This window comes from Ranitomeya imitator, chromosome 2 (genome assembly GCF_032444005.1).
Source record: "Ranitomeya imitator isolate aRanImi1 chromosome 2, aRanImi1.pri, whole genome shotgun sequence".
Taxonomy (NCBI): Eukaryota; Metazoa; Chordata; class Amphibia; order Anura; family Dendrobatidae; genus Ranitomeya; species Ranitomeya imitator.
The window spans coordinates 392059929-392086995 of NC_091283.1; the positions used below are offsets into that span (position 1 = coordinate 392059929).

Here is a 27067-nt window from a genome sequence, read left to right on the forward strand (position 1 = left end):
TCCTTTCTTTTGCTAGTGGCCACCTTCACATTCTGGTGACACTGAACAATCAGTGCTGAGCGTAATTATTTATATTACAAAAAGTGACAATAAAAGTGCTGAGCAGTCTACAGCGGAGATGGTAAAATGAGGTCCTCAAAAAATCACCTCCAATCTAGTCCCTACCATTCTGTGACACTGTGGAGTTCTGCTTCCAGGACCTGTGATGATGTCACAGTCATGTGATCAGTCACATGGGGAGGAGCAGGATGGGCGGGAAGTGGAGGGTTTTCTGTGTAGGAAGCAGCGACATGAAAGAGCTGAAGGGAGAAGTCTGCACTGGTGAGCGGTAATGGGGGAGCAGGGACTGTGTGATAGAGGGGACAGGACTCAGTCCTGGGGGGGCACCGGGACTCTGCACATTAGGGTACAGCCGGCTCCACATGTAAGAGCTGAAGGGAGAAGTCTGCACTGGTGAGCGGTAATGGGGGAGCAGGGACCGTGTGATAGAGGGGACAGGACTCAGTCCTGGGGGGCACCGGGACTCTGCACATTAGGGTACAGCCGGCTCCACATGTAAGAGCTGAAGGGAGAAGTCTGCACTGGTGAGCGGTAATGGGGGAGCAGGGACTGTGTGATAGAGGGGGCAGGACTCAGTCCTGGGGGGCACCGGGACTCTGCACATTAGAGTACAGCCGGCTCCACATGTAAGAGCTGAAGGGAGAAGTCTGCACTGGTGAGCGGTAATGGGGGAGCAGGGACTGTGTGATAGAGGGGACAGGACTCAGTCCTGGGGGGCACCGGGACTCTGCACATTAGGGTACAGCCGGCTCCACATGTAAGAGCTGAAGGGAGAAGTCTGCACTGGTGAGCGGTAATGGGGGAGCAGGGACTGTGTGATAGAGAGGACAGGACTCAGTCCTGGGGGGCACCGGGACTCTGCACATTAGGGTACAGCCGGCTCCACATGTAAGAGCTGAAGGGAGAAGTCTGCACTGGTGAGTGGTAATGGGGGAGCAGGGACTGTGTGATAGAGGGGACAGGACTCAGTCCTGGGGGGCACCGGGACTCTGCACATTAGGGTACAGCCGACTCCACATGTAAGAGCTGAAGGGAGAAGTCTGCACTGGTGAGCGGTAATGGGGGAGCAGGGACTGTGTGATAGAGGGGACAGGACTCAGTCCTGGGGGGCACCGGGACTCTACACATTAGGGTACAGCCGGCTCCACATGTAAGAGCTGAAGGGAGAAGTCTGCACTGGTGAGCGGTAATGGGGGAACAGGGACTGTGTGATAGAGGGGACAGGACTCAGTCCTGGGGGGCACCGGGACTCTGCACATTAGGGTACAGCCGGCTCCACATGTAAGAGGTGAAGGGAGAAGTCTGCACTTGTGAGCGGTAATGGGGGAGCAGGGACTGTGTGATAGAGGGGACAGGACTCAGTCCTGGGGGGCATCGGGACTCTGCACATTAGGGTACAGCCGGCTCCACATGTAAGAGCTGAAGGGAGAAGTCTGCTCTGGTGAGCGGTAATGGGGGAGCAGGGACTGTGTGATAGAGGGGACAGGACTCAGTCCTGGGGGGCACCGGGACTCTGCACATTAGGGTACAGCCGGCTCCACATGTAAGAGCTGAGGGGAGAAGTCTGCTCTGGTGAGCGGTAATGGGGGAGCAGGGACTGTGTGATAGAGGGGACAGGACTCAGTCCTGGGGGGCACCGGGACTCTGCACATTAGGGTACAGCCGGCTCCACATGTAAGAGCTGAGGGGAGAAGTCTGCTCTGGTGAGCGGTAATGGGGGAGCAGGGACTGTGTGATAGAGGGGACAGGACTCAGTCCTGGGGGGGCACCGGGACTCTACACATTAGGGTACAGCCGGCTCCACATGTAAGAGCTGAAGGGAGAAGTCTGCACTGGTGAGTGGTAATGGAGGAGCAGGGACTGTGTGATAGAGGGGACAGGACTCAGTCCTGGGGGGGCACCGGGACTCTGCACATTAGGGTACAGCCGGCTCCACATGTAAGAGCTGAAGGGAGAAGTCTGCACTGGTGAGTGGTAATGGGGGAGCACGGACTGTGTGATAGAGGGGACAGGACTCAGTCCTGGGGGGCACCGGGACTCTGCACATTGGGGTACAGCCGGCTCCACATGTAAGAGCTGAAGGGAGAAGTCTGCACTGGTGAGCGGTAATGGGGGAGCAGGGACTGTGTGATAGAGGGGACAGGAGTCAGTCCTGGGGGGGCACCGGGACTCTGCACATTAGGGTACAGCCGACTCCACATGTAAGAGCTGAAGGGAGAAGTCTGCACTGGTGAGCGGTAATGGGGGAGCAGGGACTGTGTGATAGAGGGGACAGGACTCAGTCCTGGGGGGGCACCGGGACTCTGCACATTAGGGTACAGCCGGCTCCACATGTAAGAGCTGAAGGGAGAAGTCTGCACTGGTGAGCGGTAATGGGGGAGCAGGGACTGTGTGATAGAGGGGACAGGACTCAGTCCTGGGGGGCACCGGCACTCTACACATTAGGGTACAGCCAGCTCCACATGCAAGAGCTGAAGGGAGAAGTCTGCACTGGTGAGCGGTAATGGGGGAGCAGGGACTCTGTGATAGAGGGGACAGGACTCAGTACTGGGGGGCACCGGACTCTGCACATTAGGGTACAGCCGGCTCCACATGTAAGAGCTGAAGGGAGAAGTCTGCACTGGTGAGCGGTAATGGGGAAGCAGGGACTGTGTGATGAAGGGGACAGGACTCAGTCCTGGGGGGCACCGGGACTCTGCACATTAGGGTACAGCCGACTCCACATGTAAGAGCTGAAGGGAGAAGTCTGCACTGGTGAGCGGTAATGGGGAGCAGGGACTGTGTGATAGAGGAGACAGGACTCACTCCTGGGGGGCACCGGGACTCTGCACATTAGGATACAGCCGGCTCCACATGTAAGAGCTGAAGGGAGAAGTCTGCACTGGTGAGCGGTAATGGGGGAGCAGGGACTGTGTGATAGAGGGGACAGGACTCAGTCCTGGGGGGCACCGGGACTCTGCACATTAGGGTACAGCCGACCCCACATGTAAGCTGAAGGGAGAAGTCTGCACTGGTGAGCGGTAATGGGGGAGCAGGACTGTGTGATAGAGGGGACAGGACTCAGTCCTGGGGGGCACCGGGACTCTGCACATTAGGATACAGCCGGCTCCACATGTAAGCTGAAGGGAGAAGTCTGCACTGGTGAGCGGTAATGGGGGAGCAGGGACTGTGTGATAGAGGGGACAGGACTCAGTCCTGGGGGGGCACCGGGACTCTGCACATTAGGGTACAGCCGGCTCCACATGTAAGAGCTGAGGGGAGAAGTCTGCACTGGTGAGCGGTAATGGGGGAGCAGGGACTGTGTGATAGAGGGGACAGGACTCGGTCCTGGGGGGCACCGGGACTCTGCACATTAGGGTACAGCCGGCTCCACATGTAAGAGCTGAGGGGAGAAGTCTGCACTGGTGAGCGGTAATGGGGGAGCAGGAACTGTGTGATAGAGGGGACAGGACTCAGTCCTGGGGAGCATCGGGACTCTGCACATTAGGGTACAGCCGGCTCCACATGTAAGAGCTGAAGGGAGAAGTCTGCACTGGTGAGCGGTAATGGGGGGGCAGGGACTGTGTGATAGAAGGGACAGGACTCAGTCCTGGGGGGCACCGGGACTCTGCACATTAGGGTACAGCCGGCTCCACATGTAAGAGCTGAAGGGAGAAGTCTGCACTGGTGAGCGGTAACGGGGGAGCAGGGACTGTGTGATAGAAGGGACAGGACTCAGTCCTGGGGGGCACCGGGACTCTGCACATTAGGGTACAGCCGGCTCCACATGTAAGAGCTGAAGGGAGAAGTCTGCACTGGTGAGCGGTAACGGGGGAGCAGGGACTGTGTGATAGAAGGGACAGGACTCAGTCCTGGGGGGCACCGGGACTCTGCACATTAGGGTACAGCCGGCTCCACATGTAAAAGCTGAAGGGAGAAGTCTGCACTGGTGAGCGGTAATGGGGGGCAGGGACTGTGTGATAGAGGGGACAGGACTCAGTCCTGGGGAGCAGGGACTGTGTGATAGAGGGGACAGGACTCAGTCCTGGAGGGGCACCGGGACTCTGCACATTAGGGTACAGCCGGCTTCACATGTAAGAGCTGAAGGGAGAAGTCTGCACTGGTGAGCAGTAATGGGGGAGCAGGGACTGTGTGATAGAGGGGACAGGACTCAGTCCTGGGGGGCACCGGGGTGAGGGGAGTCCCGGTGCACCCCTGTCCTGGGGGGGACAGGGGTGAGGTGTCAGTCTACGCCGGGATTGTCTTCCACACTGACCGGTATGTATACCAGTGATATTTATTGTGTATGTGTTTTCATATATATTTCTTTGGACCTATGTGTCCAATCCATGTAGTTATATTTTATTCGCTTGCACAATTTTTTTGATCACTTTGTGATATCTGTCTTGGTTACAATGTGGATGTATTTATATTTTAGGCACCTGTCCCCTGTTCTTATAGGTGCGTGCTGAGTATAGCACGGGGATTATTTCCCCCTGTCGTCTTTTAACCTGGTATTACTATTAATAAAGTTTTTTCTACATGTTTACCCGGACTTTATGCTGCTTCCTTTTTTTCTGTTGGTCTATGTCTATTTGAGTGCAGTGGTCCGATATGGTCCTTCTTCCGGTCCCATTTTTTTCTGGATTGAATATACCCTACTTGGGTTAAATTATGATGTTGGCGACCTCTCACTGTTCCACCTTAGTGTTCTATATAGACAATCACATAATGTAGATTTTCTTTTTAGATTATTATTTATGAGGTTTTGGTGCCGGGTTGGAGATATTATGTGATAAATATCTGTATGTGACTATAATTGAATAGTGTGTTATACCGGGGACAGGACAGGACCATGATTGGATGTACATTTCAAAAACCTGACCTGCACATCCAAACATAGACTGAGTGTGAACAGGTGCTGAACCCAGAGTCGCCAACTCGTATATAGTTAAATAAACAGGGCAGCACACTGCAGCGCCAAAACATGCAAACTTGAAAAAACGAAATTTGAACTGCATTACTGCACTAGAAATATGAAAAATGAGAGCTTTTAGCGCACAAAAATGGCCAATTTTATGTGTACCTCGTAGCCACGTTAAGGCATCTCTCTTATACGAGGTCCTACGTTTGACCTACCTCACTGAGAATAAACGTCTCCATCTGAACGGGTACATGTGAAACCTCTTCTTGGACTCAAATTCTCTCTCTATGTGGAGGGGTATTGGACCTACTATAATTAAAACACCTGAAGCTAGGAGGCGGGGAGTGCACGATCAGAAGGCTAGAGAATACATTTCAAAAACCTGACCTGCACATCCAAACATAGACTGAGTGTGAACAGGTGCTGAACCCAGAGTCGCCAACTCGTATATAGTTAAATAAACAGGGCAGCACACTGCAGCGCCAAAACATGCAAACTTGAAAAAACGAAATTTGAACTGCATTACTGCACTAGAAATATGAAAAATGAGAGCTTTTAGCGCACAAAAATGGCCAATTTTATGTGTACCTCGTAGCCACGTTAAGGCATCTCTCTTATACGAGGTCCTACGTTTGACCTACCTCACTGAGAATAAACGTCTCCATCTGAACGGGTACATGTGAAACCTCTTCTTGGACTCAAATTCTCTCTCTATGTGGAGGGGTATTGGACCTACTATAATTAAAACACCTGAAGCTAGGAGGCGGGGAGTGCACGATCAGAAGGCTAGAGAATACATTTCAAAAACCTGACCTGCACATCCAAACATAGACTGAGTGTGAACAGGTGCTGAACCCAGAGTCGCCAACTCGTATATAGTTAAATAAACAGGGCAGCACACTGCAGCGCCAAAACATGCAAACTTGAAAAAACGAAATTTGAACTGCATTACTGCACTAGAAATATGAAAAATGAGAGCTTTTAGCGCACAAAAATGGCCAATTTTATGTGTACCTCGTAGCCACGTTAAGGCATCTCTCTTATACGAGGTCCTACGTTTGACCTACCTCACTGAGAATAAACGTCTCCATCTGAACGGGTACATGTGAAACCTCTTCTTGGACTCAAATTCTCTCTCTATGTGGAGGGGTATTGGACCTACTATAATTAAAACACCTGAAGCTAGGAGGCGGGGAGTGCACGATCAGAAGGCTAGAGAATACATTTCAAAAACCTGACCTGCACATCCAAACATAGACTGAGTGTGAACAGGTGCTGAACCCAGAGTCGCCAACTCGTATATAGTTAAATAAACAGGGCAGCACACTGCAGCGCCAAAACATGCAAACTTGAAAAAACGAAATTTGAACTGCATTACTGCACTAGAAATATGAAAAATGAGAGCTTTTAGCGCACAAAAATGGCCAATTTTATGTGTACCTCGTAGCCACGTTAAGGCATCTCTTTCAGGTTTTTGAAATGTATTCTCTAGCCTTCTGATCGTGCACTCCCCGCCTCCTAGCTTCAGGTGTTTTAATTATAGTAGGTCCAATACCCCTCCACATAGAGAGAGAATTTGAGTCCAAGAAGAGGTTTCACATGTACCCGTTCAGATGGAGACGTTTATTCTCAGTGAGGTAGGTCAAACGTAGGACCTCGTATAAGAGAGATGCCTTAACGTGGCTACGAGGTACACATAAAATTGGCCATTTTTGTGCGCTAAAAGCTCTCATTTTTCATATTTCTAGTGCAGTAATGCAGTTCAAATTTCGTTTTTTCAAGTTTGCATGTTTTGGCGCTGCAGTGTGCTGCCCTGTTTATTTAACTATATACGAGTTGGCGACTCTGGGTTCAGCACCTGTTCACACTCAGTCTATGTTTGGATGTGCAGGTCAGGTTTTTGAAATGTATTCTCTAGCCTTCTGATCGTGCACTCCCCGCCTCCTAGCTTCAGGTGTTTTAATTATAGTAGGTCCAATACCCCTCCACATAGAGAGAGAATTTGAGTCCAAGAAGAGGTTTCACATGTACCCGTTCAGATGGAGACGTTTATTCTCAGTGAGGTAGGTCAAACGTAGGACCTCGTATAAGAGAGATGCCTTAACGTGGCTACGAGGTACACATAAAATTGGCCATTTTTGTGCGCTAAAAGCTCTCATTTTTCATATTTCTAGTGCAGTAATGCAGTTCAAATTTCGTTTTTTCAAGTTTGCATGTTTTGGCGCTGCAGTGTGCTGCCCTGTTTATTTAACTATATACGAGTTGGCGACTCTGGGTTCAGCACCTGTTCACACTCAGTCTATGTTTGGATGTGCAGGTCAGGTTTTTGAAATGTATTCTCTAGCCTTCTGATCGTGCACTCCCCGCCTCCTAGCTTCAGGTGTTTTAATTATAGTAGGTCCAATACCCCTCCACATAGAGAGAGAATTTGAGTCCAAGAAGAGGTTTCACATGTACCCGTTCAGATGGAGACGTTTATTCTCAGTGAGGTAGGTCAAACGTAGGACCTCGTATAAGAGAGATGCCTTAACGTGGCTACGAGGTACACATAAAATTGGCCATTTTTGTGCGCTAAAAGCTCTCATTTTTCATATTTCTAGTGCAGTAATGCAGTTCAAATTTCGTTTTTTCAAGTTTGCATGTTTTGGCGCTGCAGTGTGCTGCCCTGTTTATTTAACTATATACGAGTTGGCGACTCTGGGTTCAGCACCTGTTCACACTCAGTCTATGTTTGGATGTGCAGGTCAGGTTTTTGAAATGTATTCTCTAGCCTTCTGATCGTGCACTCCCCGCCTCCTAGCTTCAGGTGTTTTAATTATAGTAGGTCCAATACCCCTCCACATAGAGAGAGAATTTGAGTCCAAGAAGAGGTTTCACATGTACCCGTTCAGATGGAGACGTTTATTCTCAGTGAGGTAGGTCAAACGTAGGACCTCGTATAAGAGAGATGCCTTAACGTGGCTACGAGGTACACATAAAATTGGCCATTTTTGTGCGCTAAAAGCTCTCATTTTTCATATTTCTAGTGCAGTAATGCAGTTCAAATTTCGTTTTTTCAAGTTTGCATGTTTTGGCGCTGCAGTGTGCTGCCCTGTTTATTTAACTATATACGAGTTGGCGACTCTGGGTTCAGCACCTGTTCACACTCAGTCTATGTTTGGATGTGCAGGTCAGGTTTTTGAAATGTATTCTCTAGCCTTCTGATCGTGCACTCCCCGCCTCCTAGCTTCAGGTGTTTTAATTATAGTAGGTCCAATACCCCTCCACATAGAGAGAGAATTTGAGTCCAAGAAGAGGTTTCACATGTACCCGTTCAGATGGAGACGTTTATTCTCAGTGAGGTAGGTCAAACGTAGGACCTCGTATAAGAGAGATGCCTTAACGTGGCTACGAGGTACACATAAAATTGGCCATTTTTGTGCGCTAAAAGCTCTCATTTTTCATATTTCTAGTGCAGTAATGCAGTTCAAATTTCGTTTTTTCAAGTTTGCATGTTTTGGCGCTGCAGTGTGCTGCCCTGTTTATTTAACTATATACGAGTTGGCGACTCTGGGTTCAGCACCTGTTCACACTCAGTCTATGTTTGGATGTGCAGGTCAGGTTTTTGAAATGTATTCTCTAGCCTTCTGATCGTGCACTCCCCGCCTCCTAGCTTCAGGTGTTTTAATTATAGTAGGTCCAATACCCCTCCACATAGAGAGAGAATTTGAGTCCAAGAAGAGGTTTCACATGTACCCGTTCAGATGGAGACGTTTATTCTCAGTGAGGTAGGTCAAACGTAGGACCTCGTATAAGAGAGATGCCTTAACGTGGCTACGAGGTACACATAAAATTGGCCATTTTTGTGCGCTAAAAGCTCTCATTTTTCATATTTCTAGTGCAGTAATGCAGTTCAAATTTCGTTTTTTCAAGTTTGCATGTTTTGGCGCTGCAGTGTGCTGCCCTGTTTATTTAACCATGATTGGATGTAGTGATCACGTGAAGCGGGTAACAGCTGCGGAGATTTCTTATATGGGATCTTTATGATGTTACATCGTCATCTTCTCCCCATTCAGGTTCCTACAATATCGGATCCTCTCAATGGATATCTTCAATATAGGAGAATTCTCCTGAGTGACCCTACAAGGATGGGTAGGGACAAGGACAAGATGGCGGAGAGGATATTACACCTCAACCTAGAGATCCTCTTCCGGCTTACTGGAGAGGTGAGAGATTCTCATGACGTCACATTACATCATTCTTATCTATGGGAATAACAGATGGACAGAACTGGAGAGGTGAGGACTCTGGAAATGTCTGTAGTGAGATTTATTAATGTGTCTCTCCATGCCCAGGATTACACAGTAGTGAAGAAGACCTCGAGTGAGCTCTGCCAGGCTCCTGCGTCTGAGGGATGGGGATCTCCCCTGATCCCAATCACAGGGTCCCCACCTCACCCTATGATACATGAGGGCATCAATGACCACAAGATCCTAAAACTCACCTACAAGATGATTGAGCTGCTGACTGGAGAGGTGACACTGCTGGGAATGGTGGGACATTATACAGTAACACTATCGAGGGATGGAGGGATGACTGTATCATTGTATGTGTCAGGTTCCTACAAGGTGTCAGGATGTCACCATCTATTTCTCCATGGAGGAGTGGGAGTATTTAGAAGGACACAAAGATCTGTACAAGGACGTCATGATGGAGGTTCCCCAGCCCCTCATAACACCAGGTAATAGACAGGACTAAGTACACACGGCCTATAATTATATGTATGTAAAGAATTCAGTTCCTGTATGTGTTTCTTTCAGTTCTATCCAGTGAGATGACAACAGAGAGATGTCCCCTTCCTCTTCTTCCACAGGACTGTAAGCAAGAATATCCCAATGTTCCTCAGGATCATCAGGTAGATGGAGAGAAGGTGTCATGAGAGCTTCCCTATGAGCTGTGGACAGCAGTTAAGGTCTTATGTTCAGTCTTGTTTTGTCCACCAGTATAAGGGAAGTCAGATGTATAACTTGGACCGGGATTACATCACAATACTCGAACTGGCTGGCGGCTCTCGCGTCCCAAGCATGACAACATGTATTTCTACGCAACTGTTACGCTTGGAGTGCACACCTAACATCATGACTGAAGTGCCAATAATGAGCGATAGTACAACCTGAGTCTACAGAGCTCCATATAGGAAGCATGCATTACAACTACAGTCTATTGTGTATACAGTGAGCCACCTAGAAACATCTCCCAATCTTACTTCAGACCCCACCATACCACTGAAACTGTCCAGATTAAAGTCACCAATGACTTACTAACCGCCAAATGAAAGCGACGCGAGTTTGTCCTCCTACTTCTCCTGGAACTGAAATCTGTCTTTGACACAGTGGACCATTATCTCTTACTACAGACTTTCTGATCTGTTGACACTACAGACTTGACCCTTTGTTCGATCTCCTTGTACCTAACAGACAGGACATTCAGTGTTTCCCACTCACACACCACCTCTTCATCTCGCCCCATGTGTCAGTGTCCACCAAGGTTCAGTTGTAGGACCGAAACCTATGCTTAGAGGGCGCATGCGTGCACTCCCTCCCTCTTAAAGAGACCGCCCGCATCAACTTAAGGTATTCCCAACCTATAGCTGGGCGACACCTTCTATTTAAGGCTTCTCCTTCAATATAGAGGTGCCTGAGCTACATTGTTAGTTTGCCTTGCATGCTTGCTAGTTGTCAGGTTCCCCAGGTCTGCCTGTCTGCTTATCTACCCTGTACCCATCTGATCTTACCTGTCTGTGCCCGTCTGCTTGTAGCTGTCTGCGCACTTCTGTCCATCAACCGGTCCACATCGCACCTGCCAGTGTCCATCTGTCTAACACCCGGTCGAGCAAGCACCTTCCAGTGTTTTTCTGTTCCTCAGCCGATCCCATCTGCACCCATGGTTCCAGAGTCTCTAAAGTGCCTGCCAGCAGTTTTCATCCCTCCTTTGGGCCGTAGCAGCTTACCCGCTGTAGGGGGTTAGCTGCCACCTTTTGTAGGCCAGCCATGGAGTAGCACCTGGTGCCACCTCTTTGATTCACAGTTTGCGCCTGCTGCCACATGTCCAAGTAGAGATTTGGTAGGCCACCTAGTTTCACCCCTACCAGGCTTTCAGAGGGATACGGAACAGTAATTCCACTACCTTGCCCGTTACAGTCTCCATCTGCTAGGTTGTCTGTAGTGGAAGAGGTTCTGTCTCCGCTATACTAATTCTACTTTATTGCAATTGATGCCACTTTGATGGTGCCTGCCACTAATTTTTGTAAATGTTTAGACTCCTGGTTGAGTCTCCTTCATGCGTGTTGCCTGTAGCAGTAGGCCTCCAAGACTGTCAGGCCTCCACTTCCTTGGAGTCAACTACCAGTGTTACTATCCTTACATTTTTCACAAAACTGCTATTTGTGCCACTTGAGTGTGGCTCAGCATGAAAACAGTTAGAGGTGTTGCATGTGGTATCAGGGCTCCCATCAAAGGGGCAAAACACCGATCCCTCACCCACCTCATCTTACTGTCACGTTCAATTGAAAGCTGTAAATGCTGTCCCAGACCCCGATACCTCATGCCTGACTGATTGCTGCAGTTCGTGCTACAATTTGTACTGTGGGTGAATTGAGGCCACTTTCCTGGTGTCTGTTCCTCATTTCATGAGTTTTGGCAGCATTTGGGGCCATTCTAAGGTGTTGTGCATCCGTTTGTTTTTGCCTCCCATTGAGCTGAATGTCATTCGGTTATGTTTGGTGAATATTCGACAAATTAATTGGCGAATATTGCAAATATTGAAATATTCACTCACCTCTACTCACCATAATCACTAAATTCTAGTCACTTCAGTGCTGAGCTGACTACATCGGAGAGGATTTTTTAATCCGATCTATCACCTCAGCACTGAACCGTCTACAGCGAAGATGGCAAAATGAGGTTCTCAAAAAATCACCTCAGATCTAGTGTCTACCATTCTGCTATGGGATCTCTCCTGGTCTGAAGGAGGCTCTGCCCCTTCCGGTGACATCATTCCCTCACAAAATCAACTCCATTCTAGACCCAACCATTCTGTGACCCTTTGGAGTTCTGCTTCCAGGACCTGCGATGATGTCACAGTCATGTGATCAGTCACATGGGGGGAGAAGCAGAATTGAGCTTGTATGAAGTGAAAGGTTTTCTGAGTAGGAAGCAGCAACATGTCAGAGCTGAAGGGAGAAGTCTGCACTGGTGAGCGGTAATGGGGGAGCAGGGACTGTGTGATAGAGGGGACAGGACTCAGTCCTGGGGGGCACCGGGACTCTGCACATTAGGGTACAGCCGGCTCCACATGTAAGAGCTGGAGGAGAAGTCTGCACTGGTGAGCGGTAATGGGGGAGCAGGGACTGTGTGATAGAGGGGACAGGACTCAGTACTGGGGGGCACCGGGACTCTGCACATTAGGGTACAGCCGGCTCCATATGTAAGAGCTGAAGGGAGAAGTCTGCACTGGTGAGCGGTAATGGGGGAGCAGGGGCTGTGTGATAGAGGGGGACAGGACTCAGTCCTGGGGGGCACCGGGACTCTGCACATTAGGGTACAGCCGGCTCCACATGTAAGAGCTGAGGGAGAAGTCTGCACTGGTGAGCGGTAATGGGGGAGCAGGGACTGTGTGATAGAGGGGACAGGACTCAGTACTGGGGGGCACCGGGACTCTGCACATTAGGGTACAGCCGGCTCCACATGTAAGAGCTGAAGGGAGAAGTCTGCACTGGTGAGCGGTAATGGGGAGCAGGGACTGTGTGATAGAGGGGACAGGACTCAGTCCTGGGGGCACCGGGACTCTGCACATTAGGGTACAGCCGGCTCCACATGTAAGAGCTGAAGGGAGAAGTCTGCACTGGTGAGCGGTAATGGGGAGCAGGGACTGTGTGATAGAGGGGACAGGACTCAGTCCTGGGGGGCACCGGGACTCTGCACATTAGGGTACAGCCGGCTCCATATGTAAGAGCTGAAGGGAGAAGTCTGCACTGGTGAGCGGTAATGGGGGAGCAGGGGCTGTGTGATAGAGGGGACAGAACTCAGTACTGGGGGGCACCGGGACTCTGCACATTAGGGTACAGCCGGCTCCACATCTAAGAGCTGAAGGGAGAAGTCTGCACTGGTGAGCGGTAATGGGGGAGCAGGGACTGTGTGATAGAGGGGACAGGACTCAGTCCTGGGGGGCACCGGGACTCTGCATATTAGGGTACAGCTGGCTTCACATGTAAGAGCTGAAGGGAGAAGTCTGCACTGGTGAGCGGTAATGGGGGAGCAGGCACTGTGTGATAGAGGGGACAGGACTCAGTCCTGGGGGGCACCGGGACTCTGCACATTAGGATACAGCCGGCTCCACATGTAAGAGCTGAAGGGAGAAGTCTGCACTGGTGAGCGGTAATGGGGGGCATGGACTGTGTGATAGAGGGGACAGGACTCAGTCCTGGGGGGGCACCGGGACTCTGCACATTAGGGTACAGCCGGCTCCACATGTAAGAGCTGAAGGGAGAAGTCTGCACTGGTGAGCGGTAATGGCGGAGCAGGGACTGTGTGATAGAGGAGACAGGACTCAGTCCTGGGGGTAATCATCGGGACTCTCTGCACATTTGCTCTGATGAACACTTGTGTGTATTACCGTGAAGAGCTGTAAAACCTGCACTCATGTAATGATCACAGACAGGATACAGATCCCCAACACACAGCAGGACTATAATATTCCCAGAACATTCGCATGTTGTTCCAATGGGGTGTACTTAATTCTATGCACTATATGTTCTATTGGGGTTTCTATGTTAGAGAAACAGGACAGAAACTGAGAGCGAGGATGACACCTCATCACCACACGATTACAGATAGAAGACCCTTTACCTGTGGCCAAACATTGCTGTGCTCCAGGACACAACATATACAATATTAAAGTTGTTTTTTAACCCCTTAAGAACCGCCGATACGCTTCTCTGAGGTCATGTGATGACTCCAAGGTACGGTGGCCGGTGAGGTTCAGCTATAAGATGAATTTCACAAGTACTGCAGTGTATGAGACCAGCAATCAAAGTAAAAAATTATAAATTTTTACTTTTTTTTCTGTACTTTTTTTTTCTCTAATACCCTTTACAAGCCCCACACAAAACATGTGTAAAAGCACCACTTACATGCACTTTCCCAGTATTTTAAAGAATAAAATAAATATGACCCTTTCTTCAAGAAGACAGAGGAGGCATACACTTTCCTTGCTTTCAAGCAGTGAGAACCACATTCCTGTAGTGCTCTTCCTCCTCACTTTTGTTTCTGGATCTCTCGTTACCTTCCTGGCCATGGGAATAGATCCGGCTACAAACAAGACAGAAGACCTTGGGTCCGGGTTAACAGGACCGACTTTACTGTGTAATTCATTTACACATGGCTGCAGCATACAGATTAAGACAGTCTCTTTTTAGTGATGTTCCCTTGGTTTTGTGCTCCATCAGTCCTTGTCCCCGTCCTGTCCTGAGACCTAACATCTTTACCCCACTCCGCGATTAGGCTGATAAATTCTTCATCAGGGAGACAGAGGCATGACTGTCTATGCCTTTTCTTGACCTTAAGCCCAAAACTGTCCCAGAATCTTGACATGGCTTGTGATGTGCCCTTATTCTTCTAGAAATCTTGTACTGAGCGAACTCGTTCTTCTTTGCTGAACCTTCCTTGCACTGGAACCTGCTTAGGCTAGTTTCACATTTCCGTATGGGAGGGTTGCGGATGGCTTACTTCCTCACTACTTCCTCCCTGAAACCCCACCTATGCCCTGCCTACTCTGCATGCGTCATGCGTAGCTATCTTTAACATTGGGTACGCAGGGACATGTGTTGTATGCAGATGTGTTCGTATGCGGCGATCTGAATTGTGGGATGACCGCACAGAAATGCAAAATTGTGGGAGAAATTGCACAACAAGTTTTGGCTGTTGGAGCTCGCTGCACCAGTCTCAGCGTAAAATAGCAGCGCAAGCCATGATCCGCCATTTATACAGGATGGGTCAAGTGTTGCGCCAGCCAATTCCAGCCATGCCAATATTTGGCATGTCTGTGATGGCTCTGGAAGTGCCCACTGCGTCATAGCTTGTTGTATGACTGCGCTGCAACCTTTCAACAAACTTTATTCATCACGTGTTCGGATTTAATCATCTTCCGGTACGAACCCCGATCTTTAAAGTTTGGTTTCGCTCATCGCTGTTCAGATAGTTTGTTATACCATACCTGATGATGAGACCTAAGAAGTCTTGAAAGCTTGCTTTGTAACATGATTAAATTTATTTTACTTAGCCAATAAAAGGTATCGTAACTAGAAGCTTATTATTTTGTTTTTTTCCACCGAGAGATTTTTTTTTATATTAATTTTTACATACAGACCACACTGATGTCAGCTTGTCTGTATGTTATTGCTGATCTCTCTATATTTATTCTGTTATTATTGGTATCTTTCAATGTATGCTAAGAGACAGGATAGTCAAGGAATCTGAGGTCAGATGCCAGGAAGGTACGTCATAATAGAAGGAAGAGACAAAGACGTAGTCAGGTAAAGCTCTGAGGTCAGAATACCAGGATGACAGCAGATCAAAGCATAAGGGGTTAAAGAGACGGATGGCCAGAACGAGGTCCAAGGTCAGGTAACTAAATATCTGCAAACAGAACACAAGGCACAGAGAGACAAACCACACAGAAGCTGAACGTGCATCTTACAGAGGTCTGGGAGAAACAGCTCCACTAAATAGCCTGGCAATCACCTGGGATAATGAATCCTTGGAAACCGCGTCAGACTGGAGCACCTTGTTCCCACCAGAGAAAATAATTCTTGGGGCCCACTATGTAGCTACATAGAAATAAATACAAGACCAGCAACTGAGTGATAAAACACGATAATATCAGGGTATAATATAAGGTAGTACACGTCTTAATTATGCAGCAGGGGATGGGGTAACCCCCTCAGAATATAATCTATCCCCCTCATAGAATATAATGTAGCCTCCCTTATGGAATATAATGCAGCCCCCCCACAGAATATAATATAGCCCACTCAAAGTATAATGCAGCTCCCCTCATAGGGCATAATGCGGCCCCCTCCACCTCCATCATTGTCCTCATCACCTCTTCTATCATTGCCTTCTCACCCGCAACCCCTTTCATGGCCCATTCCACCACTTCCATCATTGCCTCCTCCCTCACCACCATTGTCATTTCCACCACCTCCATCATTGGTTTCTTCCCCACCACCCCATCATTGCCCATTCCACCACCTCCATCGTTGCCTCCTCCCCCACAACCACCATTGTCCTTTCTACCACTTCCATCATTGTCCTTTCCACCACCCCATCATTGCTTTCTCCCAATTATTGCCCATTCCACCCCTTCCATCATTGCCTCCACCCCATCATCCTTTCCACCAACATTGCCTTTTAACCAACCATTCCCATCACTGCTCTTTCCATCACCCACATCATTGCCAATTTCTACACCACATACTCTCATGCAGGCAGAAAAACAGAGACACAGCAACACTCACCTATTCGCACGCTCGTTGCAGCCGCAGCACATCCAGGAAGCAGCATCTTTGGCGCCGGCTGCTTTCTCTCTGAAACAGCCGCGCTGAATGATAACGTCATCCAGCCGCGCTGTCAGACAGGAAGCGCCGGGCAGCGGACAGGAAGCAGGATGGCATCTGATCCCTGCAACTCCGCTTCGCTGCCAAGCTGCAGGGATTAGCTACCCTGCTGGGGTCCACCTCCGGGGCCCCAATGCAGCCGCTCCGGATTTATATGCGGGCACTATTAGCCTCAGACTGCGGCTAACACTGCCCGCTATGTGAAATGATTACTCACTCCTCTCCACGCCCATGGGGGTGTGGGGAAGCGTGAATATTCATTTCTCTTTAACAGCGGGGACAGGCTCCACTCTCCAGCTGCAGCTCAGCTGACACCTGGCAGGCTCCCCTGACTCGGTGACCCCATAGCTGCTGTGTGTGCCGCTATTAGCGACACACCACTGGCTGGGGGCCCATGGAGGAGTGTGAGCCCTAGGAAGCTGCTGGCTGGTATGCCAGGAGGTGACAGTGCCTGGGCCCACCAGAGAATCCTACGGTGGGCCAGTCCAACCCTGCCTGGAGACAGCCAGTGTCTTCCAGTCTCAGATTGGACGGCCGAACTGTCAATCAACACACTTGATAGCTCAACAAGCCTCTGCACCACACTGGATGACTGAGCTGTCAGTAACTGTATCCAAGAAACACTGAGGGGTGGAATCATAACTATCATCCTTCCCCCTTCCGCCCTTTTTTGTCCTTGTTTGTTTCCAGTCTCACTTTACTACCTGTACTGGGAACAAAAGGGGCAGTACTGCAAAATGGTGCATAAATAGTAAGAAAGTAATAATAAATGGGTTAAATGAATTAAAAAATGCCAAAGTTGAGCATGTAACAAAAAAATAATAGGCAGCTGTGGAGCACCTGATATGCAAAGAACCTGCAGTAATTGTGTTCAGCCAAGAAAAGGTGCAATAGTACTATATATGATTGAATAGAAATAGTACATAAATGACAAGGCTTTTAAAAATAAGGGAAATGCTAGAGAGCGACAAACACAGCAGGAGGTGTAGCGAGTACATTATAATGATGGTGTAAGAACAATGTATACAAATAAGTACATAATGGGAGAATGATGTCATTCAACCAATAACACACAAGCCCAAGTAATAGTGGTATATAGTGAGGTAAAGTTAGAGTTTTTGAATAAGGGCTGCAAATATGAAGAGAAACAGTAAAGGACTAATATTTATCCATATGTTCCTCCTGCCTGGATGGCGTCAGCCCAAAAGCGTGTTTCTGCGCTAGCCTTCATCAGGGGGTGCCACAAAACCAGTGGAGAGAACTATTTAACCTCTCATGAGCCAGTCAGAACTGCTCGGTCACAATATATCATTGCCAAAAAATGGAGCAGTCACTGGACAGCTTCCGAAGGCGAACACTCCCTGTTCCACATCATCGGTGGTGGGATGGGTCACTTGATGGGAAACACGACCTTGTCAATGACGAGGGCAGGGAGGGTGAGACGAGAGCCACACCATGCCCGGATATAGACGCGGTAGAGAATGTGCTGGCCCGATGAAGATCAGCGCATGCGCACAGACAAGAAAGCCAGAGACTTAGTGAAAAATGCCCAGGCAGGAGGAATGAGGCAAGAAAGCAGATTGAAACCAGAGATGAAGAATCAGGGCTGGGAAACGGGAACTAAAACCATCTTGTATACATGTGACAGACTGTGTGCACTGAGGATCACTTTTGGATCAGTTTTTACATACAGACCACAATGATGTCAGTCTATCTGTAAGTTATTGCTGTTTGCTTTATATTTAATCCTTTATTAATTCTCGCTCTTTTCAATATTGCCCCCCCCTTTTTTTTGCCTCCCAGTCCCACTCTACCACCTGTACTGAGTAACTCCTGTATACGTGTTAATATCCTCCATATCCGCGCTCTTTTCTGTTGATCCTGATATCTCTGACCCTGTGTACATGTGACTGCAGGGTCAGTTACATCTCCGCTCTACGTGCGCACTTCTGTACTGTTGTGTTTATCAATTTTTAGCCATTGGTATCATTATTTCTTCCCTGACACACATCCCCTTCTCGGTTTTCTCGATTTATGCAGCGCCTTTCTGGGACAATCACATTTACTGGGATTATAAATTTCTGTAGCTTCTATCATTATCTGTTACTCGCGTCCCCAGTTCTGCCGTCCCGATCTCTGTGGATGTTTCCATCACTTTATAACTTTATATCTTTTTTTCATGGAACAGTTATTTAACAAAGAGTCCATTTAGGTTTTCTTTTTAGGTTATTTCTGAGTTTTTGGTGCCAGGTTGGAGATATTATGTGATAAATCTCTGTATGTGCCGATAATTGGATTGTGTGTTAAACCGGGGGCAGGACGGGGCCATGACTGGATGTAGTGATCATGTGAATCCGGTAACAGCTCCAGAGATTTCTTACATGGGATCTTTATGATGTTACATCGTCATCTTCTCCCCATACAGGTCCCTACAAGATCGGATCCTCTCAGTGGAGATCTAAATAAGAGAATTCTCCTGAGTGACCCTACAAGGATGGATAGGGACGGGGACAAGATGGCAGAGAGGATATTACACCTCACCCTAGAGATCCTCTTGAGGCTTACTGGAGAGGTGAGAGATTCTGATGACGTCACATTACACCATTCTTCTCTATGGGAATAACAGATGGACAGAACTGGAGAGGTGAGGACTCTGGAAAACTCTGTAGTGAGATTTATTAATGTGTCTCTCCATAACCAGGATTACACAGTAGTGAAGAAGACCTCTACTGAGCGCTGTCAGGCCCCTGTGTCTGATGGATGGGGAAGACCAATCACAGGACCTCCACCTCACCCCCTGATACATGAGGACATCAATGACCAGAAGATCCTAGAACTCACCTACAAGATGATTCAGCTGCTGACTGGAGAGGTGACACTGCTGGGAATGCTTTGACATTATACAGTAACGCTTCGGAGGGATCGGGGGGATGACGGTTTCATTGTATGTGTCAGGTTCCTATAAGGTGTCAGGATGTCGCCGTCTATTTCTCCATGGAGGAGTGGGAGTATTTAAAAGGACACAAAGATCTGTACAAGGACGTCATGATGGAGGTTCCCCAGCTCCTCACATCACCAGGTAATAGACAGGACTGAATACACACGGCCTATAATTAGTTGTATGTAAAGCATGATTTCAGTCCCTGCATATGTTTCTCTCAGCTCGATCCAGTAAGAGGACAACACCAGAGAGATATCCCCTTCCTCTTCTTCCAAAGGACTGTAAACAAGAACATCCCAATGTTCCTCAGCATCATCAGGTAGATGGAGAGAAGGTGTCATGAGATCTCCCCTATGATGTGTAGAAAGCTGTGAAGGTCTTGTGTTCAGTCTTGTTTTATCCACCAGTATAAGGGAAGAGTCAGATATATAACTTGGACTGGGATTGCATTACAATACTCGAACTGGCCGGCAGGTCTCCCGTCCCGAGCATGACAGCATGTATTTCTACGCAACTGTTACGCTTGGACTGCACACGTAATATCATGCCCCAAGTGCCAACAATGAGCAATAGTACAACCTCACTCTACAGAGCTCCATATAGGAAGCATGCATTACAACTACAGTCTATTGTGTATACAGTGAACCACCTAGAAACATCTCCCAAGACTCCTCCCACCCACAGTGCTAACCCTCTGTAACTCTCACCTGCCCAGCTGCAGAACTGACCCTCCGTAACTCTCCTCTGCTCAGCTGCAGGGCTGACCCTTTATAACTCTCCCCCGCCCAGCTGCAGGGCTGACTCTCTGTAACTCCCCTGTCCAGCTGCAGGACTGACCCTTTGTATCTCTTCCCTGCTCAGTTGCCTACAGTCCATAACTATCACATAAAAGTGACTACAATAAACCATGGCATTAACCATATAGTTACAGTACTATTCATCAATGTCATGTAAGAAAGGTATATTTGTGATGCTGCAGGATATGTAATGTCATACATCAATTCTCATCAGGAGGTGCCAAGATTTTCCATTCCTTTACACCAGGAATATGACAGTGAGTTTTCCTTGTTTTCCACCTTCACAGTCCTCAGATCTTAACCCTATAAAGCATGTCTGGGACGAGGTAGAATCGGTTGCTCAGAGCATCTCAGCACCTTCTAATTTGCGGCAATTACAAGAACCTATCCTGTTAGCATGGGCAAGTATTCCTGGGGAACAATCTCAGCACCTTGTGCAATCTATGACGCGATTAATATCTGAGGTTCTGAAGGGCAGAGAAGATCCTACGTGTTACTATATGGGTGTCTCCAGTAATGTGGCCATTCAGTGTATGTTTTATATCTGGTGGAGATGACAGGATAAAGATGATCATAGACATTAGATTTTGTCTGGATCTTCTCAAATGTCTCCATCTGCCAGTGACTTTTACAATCTTTGTTTCAGGGTGAAGATCTGACTCATTATAATACTATAGAGACATATGTGAGGGGCGATGAGCAGTGTAAGAAGCAGATTGCTACAGATAACCGCACAGGTGAGTAGTGACCACTAAATGCAGAGAAGTCACAGGTTCTATAAGAAGAAGAGCTGCTCGCTGACGTGGAGCAGCTCAATCACCGGCAAGAGCAGTCGGTGACCACTCTGACCCAGAGTCAAGTACAACAGTCAGGTAATTGTTTCTGTTAGCAAGTACCTGCTTATTAAGTTTTTAGGCCCATAGTAAAAAAAATGTAAGTCCTGGACAATCTCTTCAAGATTGGCACCGTGCACTCCAGTCTTTGATATAGGAGGGTGGTGGGGTAAGGCCCCTTTCACACATCAGTTTTTTGACGGATCTGGTGCCTATAGGCTTCCATTCTAAGAAACGATGGACGGAGACAAAAAACGTTACTTTGTCCATTGTCTCCGGCCGCCGGACATACAATTTTTTTTTTTTTAACCAATAGATATTTATTGAAATTTTGCATGTTAAACAACACATCAGTAAACTTCAGAGGGGGAGGGAGACAAGGGTAAACAGGGGGGGGGGGAGGGGGATGTGGGAAAAAAGGACCAGCGCCTAAGTTAAAGACCACAATATGAACAGTATAATACACACAGATACAGTGTCAAAACTTGAGAAGCAAACGATTTAAATGAGGGCAAGAGCAGACTGAGATATATGTGCCGAGGACACCCAGGGATCCCACCACGAGAGGACCCTAGTTCTCCTCGATAGATCCTGTGCCATGATAACCTCATAGCAGAAGTGTAAGTCAATTCTGGCGATCAGTTCGGCTCTGGAGGGAAGACCCGAGGATTTCCAATGTTTCGCTATACATTGTCTAGTGGCAACTAGGATATTTGAAATTATGGGCCGGAGATGGGAAGGGAGACCCATGAGGGAAATACCCAGGACAGCTAGTTGACCACTCAGCGCAAGGGGGAGACGTGTCAGATCGACAATCAAAGCCTCCACCTCACGCCAGAAAACCCGGATCTGCGGGCACGACCACCATACATGAGAGGAGGACCCCAAGGCGCCGCACTTCTTCCAACACAGAGGGGAGGAAGACGGGAAAACCTTCGCCAGGCGGACAGGGGTAAAGTACCAATGCAGTTGAATTTTTTTCACGTGCTCCAAGTGGCCAAGACATGTGGAGAACCTGGAAGGGTGCACCATAGCAAATTGCCAGTCCTCCAGGGAGGCCTCGAAACCCAGCGAGGACTCCTAGGCGGTCATGAAAGGGAGCTTGTCAGCAGAACCATAGGAGATGAGAGCTTTATAGATTATGGAGATGCCATGGGGCAATATGGTGGCCGGTCTGAAATATCTATGAGCCGGGTCCTCTGTCAGAGGCGGGGGCACTCCGAATGACCGACGTGACCTGAGAAAGCTACGGAGCTGCAGGTATTGATAGAAGTCAGACCCAGTAAGAGAGAATCTCCCTGAGAGGTCCTCAAACGACAGAAGGCCATTTGAGCCGAAAAGGTCTGCCACCCGGAGCACCCCGCGGTCCGTCCAGGAGGAAAGAGAAATGTGCCCGATAGCATACTCCAAAGCCTGCAAAGAAACATAGTCAAACATAAATATTAGATGGGAAGTGCTGAGTAGCGCCCACAATTTAGAAGCATTCCTAATAGAACGGAGACAAGGGCCAACTAGAGGTACCTTAAGCAGCTGAAACTCCAAGAGCAATCTAAGCGAGTTTTTGGGGGCAAAATGCGATTCAATCAGAAACCAGGGTAAACATGAGTTCCCCTCCCACCATATTTTAAGGGGCTCAAGGATCGCCGCCCTATAGTATGAAAGCACTGCAGGCGCGCCCAACCCACCCATAGAATACGGTAGGGACATAATCCGACGCCTAATCCTGTGAGGTTTCCCATTCCAAATAAACCGATCTATAAGAGATTGAAAAGCTGAAATAAACTTCGAAGGGATAAAAAGGGGGAGGCATCGGAAGAGATACATTATTTTGGGTAGGAATAGCATTTTCGCCGTTTGTATGCGGGCCATCCAGGAGAGCAGTGCACCCGTCAGATGATCCATGCTCTTCCTGACTTCCGCAAGAGTTTCCTCACAATTTACACGAACTATATTATCCAGCCTAGTTATCCTGATGCCTAAGTACGTAAAGCCCAGGGGAGCCCAAATGAACTCGTATTGGGATTGAATTTGGATTTGAAGGGGGGCCGGGAGAAAAAGGGGGAAAATTGTGGATTTGGTCAGATTAAGTTTATAATATGAAACCGCCGAAAACTCAGTTAAAATAGAGGTAATCGCGTTCAGCGATGCTAACGGTGAGGCACAAGTCAGGACCACGTCGTCGGCATAGAGGCCAATTTTGTGTTCGGTTCCCCCCACCCGGATTCCCTCAATGTCCGCACTCTGTCTGACCATGGAAGCCAAAGGCTCCATGACCAGAGCAAAAATGATAGGCGAGAGGGGGCAGCCCTGACGAGTGCCATTCCGAATAGAAAATGTCCGAGATCTAAATCCTGCCGAACGAACCGACGCGCAGGGATTGGAGTATAATGCCATAACCGCTCTACTAATTTGCCCGGTGAGCCCAAATTTTTCCAGCGTGAGTTCAATATAACTCCAGTGTACCCTGTCGAACGCCTTTTCGGCATCAAGCGAGAGAAATACACCGGGAAGGCTCCCCCTCTCGACCACATCTAAAAGATCTATCAGGCGCCTGGTGCCATCCCTGGTCTGTCTGCCAGGAACAAACCCAACTTGGTCGGGGTGGATGAGACCAGGGAGAACCGAGAACAGTCTGTTGGCCCAGATTTTTGCATAAATCTTAACGTCGCAGTTTAAAAGTGCTATCGGACGAAAGTTCCCCGGGGATGTTGGGGGTTTCCCTTGTTTGGGGAGAGTCGCTATGGATGCCTCCAACCCCTCAGCCCTAATACTGCCCGTTGACAGCCAATTATTAAAAAGGCGCAAGAGGTAGGGGGAGAGGGCAGGGAAGAACTGAGCATAGTAGAGAAAAGAAAAACCATCAGGCCCCGGGGAAGAACCCTTGTTGGCCTCTCTGACAATATGCGAGAGTTCAGACTCAACAATGGGAGAGTTTAGGAAGGAGAGCTGTTCCTGGGTGACCGAGGGGAGATTAACCTTCTCCAAGAACGCCAAAATTGACTCCCGCGAAGGCTGAGGAATCCCTAGGTCAGACCCGAGGTCATAGAGCGAGGAGTAATAAGATGCAAATTCCTCCGCGATATGAATCGGATTATACACCCGGGAGCCGTCAGGCTTGAGCAAAAATGGAATCTTGGATTGAGCCTCTCTCTTCCTAACACGTCTGGCCAGAACAGCACCCGCTCGATCGCCCATTGTGTAAAATTTAGCCCTAGTTTTCCTCAGGGCCCTCTCAGCCTTATGGAGAAGCAAATTGCGAACATGCATGCGTGCTTTGGAGAGGTCAGAGAGAAGCGCCGGGGTAGGAGATAATTTGTGCGCGGACTCCAGGCGCCTTAATTCATCTAGGGAAGACTGGAGAGCTGCATTATACTTTCTTTTGGCCCTTGCCGCCAGTTTAATAAAGTGACCCCTAATTACCGCCTTGTGGGCAAACCAAAGGGTGTCGTCGCCTATGTCAGGAGTATCATTGGAGGTGAAAAATTCCCCCAAAGCCTCCTCAATACACCGAGAGTTGGAATGGTCAGCGAGGAGATGGGGGTTGAGACGCCAGTGCAAGGGGGGTCTAATAGCCAAGGGATCTCTCAGTGTAAGGGACACCGGGGCATGGTCTGACCATGTGATACTGCCTATATCTGCTGAAATGCAGTGAGGGAGAGCCACGTCATTTACCAGCACAAAATCAATCCTGCTATAGGAACCGTGCCTGGGAGACAGGAACGTGTAGTCTCTCTCGCCGCAATGCAAATATCTCCAGATATCATGCAGGTTAAAAGAGTTAGTCAGAGGACCTGCTTCGCATCTTGACAGGGAAGAAGCAGAGCAGTCCAAGTCCCTAAACATTGGAGCATTGAAATCACCAGCAATCAGTTTATGACCATGTTGGATATCACGCAAAGTTTCAAAGACCTCCTCCAGGAACCTAAGCTGCCCTACATTGGGGGCGTAGATCGAGGCGATGGTATAGGGGGCGTTATTAATGAGGCATAGGACCACAATAAACCTACCCAACGGATCCGCTATGGAGCGAACCAGCTGGAAGGCGTTAGACCTACTGAAAAAAATGGCTACTCCCGCCTTTTTTGACGGGCCGTTGGCAAAAAATTGATGCGGGTATAAGCCTGACTGCATTCTGAGATTATCACATTCCAGTAGGTGTGTTTCCTGAAGACACAGAATGTCGTGACGGGATTTACCCAACTGACGCCATACCACAGACCTCTTGCCCGGCGAATTGAGACCATTAACATTAATTGAATACAGCGATATACTCATAATGAGAACATGTAAACAGTTTTGCAAACTTCAGGACACCAATAACCTGTGTAAAAGAGTCTAGTACTTTTGGCAAAAAAGTAAGTAAGGGGGGACCAGAAGGAGAGAAGGGGAAAAAGGGGAGCAAACAAGACATACAACAAGTCAATCAGTGGACCGAGGTCCATCAGGGATACCCTGAGTCCAAGAGGTGAGAATCAGGAAAACAATTCACCTATGGTTCAAACAAATGCTGCGGATACTCTCGAGAGAGGAACCAACGCAGCTTAAAAAAAGAAAAAAGAAAACCAAATGAATCTGTGCGGGAAAATGGCCAGGAACCAAAGTTGCAGTGGGCTCAGGCCACCTCCCAGTCCGGTGTGATGCGGGCCCTGAGACCTCCACCAGCTCCACGCTTAGGAAGGGTCACGGCGGTTGGAGAGTCCGGAGTTGAGAATCCCCATTTGGTGAAAGCAGTAGCTGCGTGTGACGGAGTCAGGCAGGTGGTGATTGATCCATCTTTACGGATGAGGAGCTTGGTAGGAAACCCCCAGCGGTACAGGATGCCTTTCTCTCTGAGGATGGTAGTGTAGGGGGCAAAGGCCCTCCGTAGAGCCAACGTGCCCGGGGAGAGATCTGGAAAGACGGAGATGCTTGCAAATCTTTCAGGAAGAGCTGGACCCTTCCTTAGGGCCTGGAGAAAATCCTCCTTCATCTCGAAGAAGTGTATGCGTGCCAGGACATCTCTCGGGATGGAGGGCCCCAGGCCAGACGGTTTAGGGATCCTGTGCACGCGGTCAATTATAATGTCCTTTGGGGCCAACTGCGGGAGAGCTGTGGCCATAAATTCCTGCAGAAATATCTTCAAATCCGCCGCCAGGACAGATTCCTCAATGCCTCTCAGTTTGACGTTGTTTCTCCTGGACCTATCTTCCAGGTCCAAGGCTTTAGCATGGGTTTTAGTGGCCATGATTTGCAGGGTCTCATGAGCGTCCCAGAGTTCATTATGAGAAGAGACCAGCTCCGCCATTTTGCGTTCCAAACGGTCAGTGCGGTTACCCAGCTCAACCACCTCCCCTCTCAGTTCAGCCAGCATAGTGCGTATATCTTCCTGGATGGAGGTTCTAAGGTCTCCCAGCAAACCCTTGAGGAGAGAAGCAGTCACCGGGCCATCAGCCGAATCAGACGCTGTACCACTTGAATGCAACGCCTCTCCGCCTAAATGCGACGCTGCTCCGCTTGAATGCGACGCTGCAGCGCTCGATTGCGACGCCTGAGCGTTGCGTTGTGAAGAGCGGGAAGATCTGGGGGAGGGCGGCGCCATCTTGGACTCCGGCGGTAGCTGTGAGGAGGCCGCAAAGAAGTCAGGAATTCTCCTGGTGGGGTCACGGGAGCGCGTTTTGGATTTCCCCATACACTCACCACCGTACCAGGGACCGGAATCAAGATCGAGGAGGAGCAGAAGGGCGCCGGAGAGGTAGATAAGAGCCGCTTTAGGATTCCTGGACACGGAGCTCCCACTCTGTGTGACCTACTCCATCAGCAGTTAGGCCACGCCCCCCCGGACATACAATTTTTGACGGATCCGGCGAACAACGGATGAAACGCGAGGCCATCCGTCGCTAA

At 48.8% G+C, this 27067-nt stretch overlaps 1 protein-coding gene across 2 annotated transcripts in view; it reads left to right on the forward strand.

Moving 5' to 3' along the window:
- Positions 1–251: 251 nt before the first annotated feature.
- LOC138667000 (zinc finger protein 182-like) overlaps positions 252–27067 on the forward strand; it is a 60419-nt gene continuing 33603 nt past the window's right edge. The window contains exons 1-10 of one of the 2 annotated variants that reach the window (XM_069755215.1): positions 252–321; positions 9019–9168; positions 9298–9477; positions 9560–9683; positions 9763–9857; positions 19042–19188; positions 19318–19488; positions 19572–19695; positions 19779–19876; positions 21001–21091. In XM_069755215.1, the coding sequence (XP_069611316.1) occupies positions 9091–9168; positions 9298–9477; positions 9560–9683; positions 9763–9857; positions 19042–19188; positions 19318–19488; positions 19572–19695; positions 19779–19876; positions 21001–21091 (1108 nt within the window). In that variant the 5' untranslated portion in view covers positions 252–321; positions 9019–9090. Of the gene's footprint in view, positions 322–3088; positions 4318–9018; positions 9169–9297; positions 9478–9559; positions 9684–9762; positions 9858–19041; positions 19189–19317; positions 19489–19571; positions 19696–19778; positions 19877–21000; positions 21092–27067 lie in introns of those variants that run through there. The other variant, XM_069755214.1, reaches the window with a different exon arrangement.